The sequence below is a fragment of the Galeopterus variegatus genome, unplaced genomic scaffold, assembly GCF_000696425.1.
Source record: "Galeopterus variegatus unplaced genomic scaffold, G_variegatus-3.0.2 Scaffold8853, whole genome shotgun sequence".
Taxonomy (NCBI): Eukaryota; Metazoa; Chordata; class Mammalia; order Dermoptera; family Cynocephalidae; genus Galeopterus; species Galeopterus variegatus.
Window position 1 is genome coordinate 21,804 of NW_007734964.1, and position 8,805 is coordinate 30,608.

The 8,805-nt window shown below is 45.2% G+C and overlaps 1 protein-coding gene across 1 annotated transcript in view; it reads left to right on the forward strand.

Annotated features, from left to right (window-relative positions):
• Positions 1–2,070: 2,070 nt before the first annotated feature.
• Positions 2,071–8,805, forward strand: part of LOC103608787 (ubiquitin-like modifier-activating enzyme 1) — a 16,810-nt gene continuing 10,075 nt past the window's right edge. Inside the window, 16 exon segments of the mRNA XM_008593185.1 lie at positions 2,071–2,142; positions 3,097–3,174; positions 3,176–3,223; positions 3,342–3,400; positions 3,502–3,668; positions 3,763–3,899; positions 4,864–4,970; positions 5,226–5,316; positions 5,425–5,557; positions 6,212–6,309; positions 6,399–6,495; positions 6,498–6,544; positions 6,684–6,860; positions 6,984–7,088; positions 7,174–7,254; positions 7,617–7,772. Coding sequence (XP_008591407.1) covers positions 2,071–2,142; positions 3,097–3,174; positions 3,176–3,223; positions 3,342–3,400; positions 3,502–3,668; positions 3,763–3,899; positions 4,864–4,970; positions 5,226–5,316; positions 5,425–5,557; positions 6,212–6,309; positions 6,399–6,495; positions 6,498–6,544; positions 6,684–6,860; positions 6,984–7,088; positions 7,174–7,254; positions 7,617–7,772 — 1,653 coding nt within the window.

Sequence of the window (8,805 nt, forward strand, 5' to 3'; positions counted from 1 at the left end):
AATAAAGAAAGAAAAAAAAGGACATATGCCAAAAATCATAAACATGTTCACTTAACAATATATGATATCAAAAACACTAACAGAAGAGGAGGGAGAAATAGATGATTCAACAGTATTAGTTGAAGACTTCAATAATACACTCAATAATCAATAGAACAAAAAATCACTGATGGAGGGCTGGCCCGTGGCTCACTTGGGAGAACGTGGTGCTGAAAACACCAAGTTAAGTGTTGCAATCCCTTTACTAGTCATCTTTAAAAAAAAAAAAAAAAAAGCAAACAATAATGGATAGAACAAAAAATCACCAAAGAAATACAAGTAAAAGATCTGAAAAGTACTATGAACCAATTAGACCTAACAGACATCTATAGAACACATGACTCAATAACAGCAGAATACGCATTTTGCTGTTATCAAATAAGACATTCTTAAGGATAGGCCATATGTTAGGTCATAAAACGTCTCAATTATTTATTATATACTTACATATTTTTGGCAGCTGGCTGATACAGGGATCTGAACCCTTGAGCTTGGTATTAACAAGACTGTGCTCTAAACAACTGAATTACCTGGTCAACCCTCAATAATTTAAATTCATACCAAGTATGACCACAATGGAATAAAACAAGAGATCAATAAGAGAAGGAAACTCTGGAAATTTGTAAATATTTAGAAGTTAACACAGTCCTAATTAACCAAGAGGTAAAGGAAGAAATCACAAGTGAAATTAGAAAATAATTTGAAATGAATGAAGATGAGACCAAAACATAACAAGATTGGTGAGATGCAGCAAAGGAAGTGTTCAGAGAAAGTTTATATCTATAAAGATGTACACACAGAGGAAGAAAGAACTCAACCTCATGTCCCACGTGAAGAAATTAGAAATAGAGCAAACTGCAAAGCAAAGAAGAAGAAAGTAAAGATTAGAAGGGAAATAAAATAGAGAATGGAAAAAAGGTAGAGATAATCAACACAACTGAAAATTGGCACTTTGAAAAGATTAATGTAATTGATAAACTTCAGGTAGACTGAACAAGAGAAACAGTCTCTGTTACTAAAAACAGAAATAAAAAGGAGGCATCACTACTAACCTTACAGAAATAAAGAAGATTGTAAGGTATACAATGGCCAATGGAATACAAAACGTAGATGAAATAGTCAAATTTCTAGGGAGGCATGAAATATTGCAACTAACTGGAGAAGAAATAGAAAATTTGCATAGGCCTACAACAAGTAAAAACATTGAATTAGTAATCAAAAAATACCACACAAAGAAATACGTAGGATCAGATAACTTTACTGATGAATTCTACGTTTTTGTGAGGATATATATCCTTTTTTTCTTTTTTCATGTGTAGGTGGCATTAACATTATCCTTTCCAGCAATTCCCTGGGAGTTTGTTTCCAGGTTTTATTTTAAAACAATTCCTCAAGTGGAAGGTTTCTCTGGTGCCTGGATATCTCCCGGCTCATAAGCAATTTTTATATTGATAGAATATTTAAATTATGTAATTCTACATTTAGTATTAGTTTAGATTTGACGTTCGGTGTCTACTCCATACCAGACACGGTTCTAAACTGTTTACAAATGCTGGATTGTCATCCTATCTAATTTACGTATAAGTAATGTTTTAAACTTCATAACTCATTCTGACCATATGAGATGGACGCTGTTATCACAGTTTTATAGAAGAGGAAACTAAGGCATCGGTCCCTAGTTAAGCATCAACTTCAGGAATGTGTAGTGGAAATCACGAAGCCCTGGTAGCAGATTACGAATCTTAAACTCTTATAACACATGCAGCTAAAGATTTATGAGCTGTCCGAGAAAATTTTTCCCCTTTGGTCTAATCTGCCTATGCTGCAAGTCTTTTTCAGCACTTGTCCTGAGTTTTCTGCCACCTAGTGTCATGCACAATTCCAGAGCAAAGGCGTGGGGTTTTGTCGATATTGCTTTCTCAGTTACTCACTGAGGTAACGCATTTCCCTATCTAACCACATGGGGCTGCTCTCCTCCTATCCGCCCCGCACTGTACATAATAAATCAATCCCAAGAGGGCTGAGTAGGACATGCACTATTCGGGAGTGGGCGTGGCCTGCCTGCAACCTGATTTTCTGGTGGTCGTTCGCCATGTTGCTTGGGTAAAAGATGACGGAGGTGTAGCGTAGTGTGTGGAAGGGACCGTGGCAATTACGACGGCCCAGGAAGGGGAAGTCGGAGGGTGAAACTCTCGCGGCGTAGTTGGCTTGGAGGAGAAGTAGGAGGAGGGTGGCGGCCCGACTTGACGTTGGTTCCTTGGGGAGTGGGTGGCGGTGCAACCGTAGAACTGGCATTGGTAACAAAGGGCTTTTCTAGGCGTCCCTTCCTGGGTAGAGGCTTCCAGGGGTATTGGAGAAGTCTGGCCCGGCTCTGGGCTGGGCTGAAGTTGAGGACGGCCGCTTGGGAGGAGAGCGGGGGCGGGTAGAGCAGATCCCCGACGTTTCCCGGTCCTTTCCCCGGCTTCACATATCTGATGCAAGGATTCCGTACTTCCAGGATCTGCTTGCAGGGTCTCAGGAACCTCGCCCGTTCTGGATATAGCGTCTTATTTAGAACGTCCTTCTGTAGAAGAGAGATTTTTCATTTTTCGCCAGTTTCAGCGTTCCCAATCGTAGCCACTTTATCAATGCATGCCATTTCAGTTCTTCCACCCTCATCAGCCCTGTTGCTAATATTTCCCTAGTATTTGTCCTCACAGCTTCCAGGCGGGGCCAGATCCCTGAAATGGTCTGTTTGGCCTTCACTTTCTTTAAAAAAGAACTTTCTCTAACATTTCCTTCACGCAGTCCCTTCTCTGTTTTACTCTTCCCAGAGTCAGCCTTCAAAGCTAAAACAAAAAAACAAAAAAAAAAAAAAAGAAAGAAAAAGAAAAAAGAATGAAAGACACAATATGCTGTGGAAGATCGTCTGGAACCTGGCCTCCCTGTCATATACCACTTTGTGGTCAGGCTCAGATACAGGACGAAAAAGAGAAACTCCTCCCTTCCCCCCAGAATGACCGCTGACAGAAAAGCCTCCCCAAATGGGCCTCATCTCTGATAATTTTTTCCCTGCAGAATTCCACCTCACTTTTATCCAACAAACGTCATGTCTCCAAGCCTGATTCAAAGCTGGGTTCTGACTGCTCCCCTGCCTTCACATCACATCTCTGTGATGTTGGAAGTGCCCTCAGGAGCAGGTAAGGTGTGTGTCTTCTCTCTTGGGGACCAGCAGGTGGGATGGTAGAGTGATTGGTCAGTTCATCTGCTCAAACCTCACTACTACTTATCCCTCCTGAACCTGTTTTTTCCTCCATTCTTAGGGAATGCCAAAAAACGGCAGTGAAATGAACATTGACAAAGGTCTTTACTCCCACCAACTGTAAGTGGAACCAAGGCTGGGAATGACAGGTGGGAGGAGGCACAAAGAGGATGAAGTCTTGTGGGCCAAGCCCTGACCCAGAAGCCTCCCTAAGTTGGCAGGTATGTGCTGCGCCATGAGGCAATGAAGCGTCTCCAGTCATCCAGTGTGCTGATGTCAGGCCCTTAGGGCCTGGGTGTGGAGATTGCCAAGAACATCATCCTTGGTGAGGTCAAGTCTGTCACCCTGCATGACCAGGGTACTGCTTAGTGGGCTGACCTCTCCTCCCACTAAGGGATCTTCCTGACTCTCTTTTGTTTGCCAACTTGCCAACCCCCTGGCCTCTGCATCCACTTCAATTCTCCCTTCCTACACCCTCCTGTAGTTTTTCCTAGGGGAGGAAGACATTGGTAGAAATCAAACCGAGGTATCACATCCTTGCCTTGCTGAGCTCAACAGCTATGTGAGTGTCAGCACCTACACTGGACCCTTTGTTGAAGACTTACTTAGTGGTTTCCACGTACTTTGGAGCATCCCTAGGCTCCTGCCTAACTTGTTCAGATCTTACCTCTTGTTTGTTTGTTCAATATTTATTTAATGGGCTGGCCCTGTCAGGTTTTGTGCTGGGAGGCTAGGTGATGCAGGCAGGAATTGGACTCTGGACCTGTCCTTGGAGGATTTTTTTTTTTACCTTTTCAGAAGAAAGGATGTGGCGGTATAGTTGTTATGAGCACTGACCTTGAACTAAAATGCCTTTGTGTGTGGGTGTCAAGGTTTTTAGTTGTATAAGCATGAACAAGTCACTTTCTGTCCTTTACATTAGTTTTTCCTGTCCATAGAAGAGGAATGTCAACCTCAAAGAGTTTCTAGTGAGGGATAAACTTAGAATAGTAGTTGGTACATGGGAGGCATCACCTATGTGTTTATTAAATAACTGGATTGGAAAGAGGAACTGTGAGTGGTGATATGCTGCCCTAGGATGTCCCAGAGAACTGGGGTACTGGAGCTCCTGATGTAGGATTAGGAACTCATCCTGGTGAATAAGGAAGGGAATGCATAACAGAAATCCACAGGTCCTGGCTGATCAGGCATTTTCTTACAAATGGAGCAAGTGGGTGTACAACTAGACTTTGTCTGGAACAGAGTGTTACTAATTTTTCAGTCTCTCAGGGCATGGCAGGGTTGTAGCAGGCAGCAGTGGGTGTTTGTCAAATAAATGAAGGAGCTGGTCTTCAAACTCTGTCTTTCCAATACCTCTTTCTTTCTTACCATGGTCTAGGGATTCATATTTTATTTACTGAATTTCACCCTCTGTGAATGTGACACATAGGCACATTACAGATGTCTGCAGAAGAGGGCCAAACCAGCAAAGCCTGGGTGTTGATGTCCCCCTCCATCTCCCAGTATCCTTTCTCTTTTATTCTCTCATTACTCCCCTTTATCCTAATGCATGGTCCTTGGTCTGAGCCTCTTGCACTCTACAGGTGTTGGTTCTTACCAACACCCCTTTGGAGGACCAGCTGCAAGTCGGTGAGTTCTGTCACAGCCATGGAATCAAGCTGGTGGTGGGAGACACTCAGGGCCTGTTTGGGTGAGTACCTGCCTCTTCCTTTTCCTTCCAACCACTGCCAGACCCAGGCTGAGAGGCTCCCATGGCCTTCATGGCACACTCAGCCAACCAGCTTTTCAGTTCTGTGTTTCATTCTCCCCATGTGGTGTGAACACCCTCTAATTCCTACCAGTGTTGGGCTGAGTTTGTTTGGCAGGTATTCACTACACCTTGAGGGACCACGGAGTGCCTGTGTGCATGGGTCTTAGGTGCAAGTCCTGTTGCCTCCCTCTACAGACAACTCTTTTGTGACTTTGGAGAGGAAATGATCCTCATGGATTCCAATGGGGAACAACCACTTAGTGCTGTGGTTTCTATAATCACCAAGGTAAGGAGGCAAACCTCACGGTTTGTGGTAGGAGGCTGGGCAGCAATAGTCCTCCCTACCTGGTGGTACCTGGAGTCTGCCGCTACAACTTATGCCTCTTTCAACCAGGACAGCCCTGGCATTGTCACCTGCCTGGATGAGGCCCGACATGGGTTTGAGAGTGGTGATTTTATCTCCTTCACTGAAGTCCAGGGCATAAATGAACTGAATGACGCCTGCCCCATGGAGATCAAAGTGCTGGGTATGCTAACATTGGGGGTGAGAAGTTGTTACCTAGAGCAAAATGAAAGTGGTCCCTGTGGTGTGGGCTGACTCAGAGACCAAAAGGTGACACATGTCTGTAGTGTAAACTGAACTAAAGGGATCTAAGCTGAGTTATGAGCTAGGCATAGATACGTACCTGCAGTCCAAGTTGCTGATTGCAGGGTGACAATTCCCTGGAGTTTGAAGGGTTTGGGATGGAGGAAAGACACATCTCTTATGTGTTTTGCACCAGAGAAGCTTAGGGAAGATGGGTTTTCCGGTACTGAGCTAAACCCTAAGGACCAAGAGAAGACCTTATACCTTGGGTCCGAGCAGAATGTTCCTTGCTTTCTATGCTGACCTAGATGCAAAGGATAGAGGGTCCCTTAAAGTCTGAGTTGGGAGGGGATCTTGAACACAGAAGGTTCTCCAGGGTGGCGATTAGGCCTAGGGTCCATGTGGGAGGAGCCAGCTATGGGGCAGAAGGGAAATGATCTCTGATGTCAGAACAGAATGTGGGGCAGGGGTCTCCAGTGCTTGAGCTGGGACAGTCTGGCTTTTTAATTTTGTTTTGGTGGTGCTGTTGATCTTGGGTGGCAGGGTGGGAGGGCCACTGGACTGACAGATTGCCTTCCATTTTTTTCATCCCCAGGTCCCTACACTTTTAGTATCTGTGATACCTCTAGTTTCTCTGACTACATCCATGGAGGCATCGTCAGTCAGGTCCAAGTGTCTAAGAAGATCAGTTTTGTGAGTATGAGTGGGTGGGTGAACTATGGGGTTCTCCAGGTATTTTTGGGTTTTTAACACTTCTGGTCCTGATGTCCCACATTCCACAGAAATCCTTGCTAGCCTCACTGGCAGAGCCCAACTTTGTGGTAACAGACCTTGCTAAGAATTCTCTCCCTGCCCAGCTACACATTGGCTTCCAGGCCCTGCTCAGTTCTGTACTCAACATAGTCAGCCACCTTGGCCCCACAGTGAGGTGAACAAATGGGTGAGGCAGCCAGGGTCCTTGGCCTGAAGCCCTGACATCCCTCTTCATCTATCTTGCCTTCTCCCTCCCGCCCCCTCCTCCGCCACTGACCTGACATGTCTTCTCTTGGTCCCTTCTGGCTCACCAGGAGGATGCAGCAGAACTGGTGACCCTAGCACAGGCTGTGAATGCTCAAGCTCTGCCAGTAGTGCAGCAGGACAACCTGGATGAGGACCTCATCTGGAAGCTGGCATATGTGGCTGCTGGTGATGTGGCACCCATAAATACCTTCATTGGGGGTCTGGCTGCCCAAGAGGTCATGAAGGTCAGCACGTGTAGGGAAGGGCATGGCAGGCTGTGGTGCAGGTGCCTCACTGACTTCATCTCTTGGTGTGACACAAGCCTGTGTCAGGCTCTGATTAACCACTTAACCATCTTTCCATCCCAGGCCTGCTCTGGGAAGTTTATGCCCATCATGCAGTGGCTATACTTTGATGCCCTTGAGTGTCTTCCTGAGAACAAAGTGCCCTTTATGGAAGACACGTGCTTTCTGGCATGTGGGTGGAGCCCATGGGAGAGACATTTTTGGGAGCATCTCTGGGGCAGTTCCTCTCTGAACTTCCTTTTTCTGATGACAGCACCAGAATCGTTACAACGGGCAGGTAGCCATATTTGGCTCAGATGTACAAGAGAAGCTGGACAAGCAGAAGTACTTCCTTGTGAGTGATTGTGTTGGACATCTGCTACTTCACCTCCCCTGAGTCCTAGCCTCCTCCTCTAAGACCTCCTCTTGCCTCCCAAGGGAGGTTCTTTTGGTTCTTGTGGCCTGATCCCATCCTCTTTTCTATTTTCTGCACATTGAGGAAAAGTATGATGCATTCCTTTGTTTCACTCTTCTAGTGCCTCCTCCTTCAGATTACTGTAGGTTTTATGGCCATGGGAGCTGAATAGGTGGTGCTAGATCCTCTTACCCTGTCTCGCTGTCTCTTGTTCCTCACCTCAGGGGGATGAGGAGTGGTGTGTGGCTTTGTGCTACCGTCAGTCACTGTAACCAAGCTGTTTCCTCTTTGCCACCCACCAGGTGGGTGCAGGGGCCATTGGCTGTGAGCTGCTCAAGAACTTCACCATGATTGGGCTAGGCTGTGGGGAGGGTAGGGAAATCACAGTTACAGATATGGACACCATTGAGAAATCCAATCTGAACCGACAGTTTCTTTTCCGGCCCTAAGATATCATGGTGAGTGGTGTGGGGTAGATGAGTTTTTTTCACTTTCTCCTGTGTTTTTCGTGCTACTGATCTTAATGGCTTCTTAGGTCTTTTTGCCTCTGGATCTATCTTTCAGCTCTTCCCTCATTTTGTTTTCTCCACCATTCAATCTTTCAACTCAAGAAACGTTTATTGAATACTTATTATGTTCTTCCATTTGTCACTTTTCACAAACCCTTCCCCTGCTTTTATTTTATTTGATTTGGGGGCACTGCTAACCTGGGACTACGAAGACTATGAAGAGGGATTCTCTGGGAAGTCATCTGCAAAGATTAGTGTTGTTTTTATCTATCTTTCCATTCATGTTATATTTCACATACTAGTCACTGTTCTAGATAATTGGGATATCCAAGGTAACCCAAGAAAGCTTCCTGTCCTTGTCTGTTGGGAAGAGGCAGAGAAAGCCAGCTCTTAAAATGCAGTCTGGTGTCCTTTACAGGTCCCTAACACTTTCACTGAGTCTGTAAAAATCCAAGTATCGTAAGAATACCAAGCTGTTATTTGCCTTTTTTTAACTCTTACTTTATTAAAGTGGAAATTTTCACTCTGCTTTAGGAAGCCTTTCCTAACGCAGCGAAACAGAGTTTCTAAGTGACTGTACGTGATGAAACATGATTGTACATTAGCTAAACGGCAATTCAGAATGGAAATCCAGTGGATATTGATTTAGACTTGAGATTTCATCTTGCATCTTAACTTTAAAACACTTATTATTTGTTAGGTTTTGATAGATATTTTTAAAATATCGGTAATTTTCTTAGAAGACTTCTGAAATATATTTGTGTGATGATGAACATCCCTTACTTTCTTCTATCAGAACATACTGTTGGGCCGGCCCGGTGGTGCACTGCTACAGTGCGCCGCTTGGGAAGCGCGGCGGCGCTCCCGTCGAGGGTTTGGATGCCACACACAGACCGGTTCCTGCTCACTGGCTGAGCGAGGTGCGGCGGCAACACCGAGGGTTGCGATCCCGTTGCCGGTCCCGGTCCGGTACGGGCGCGAC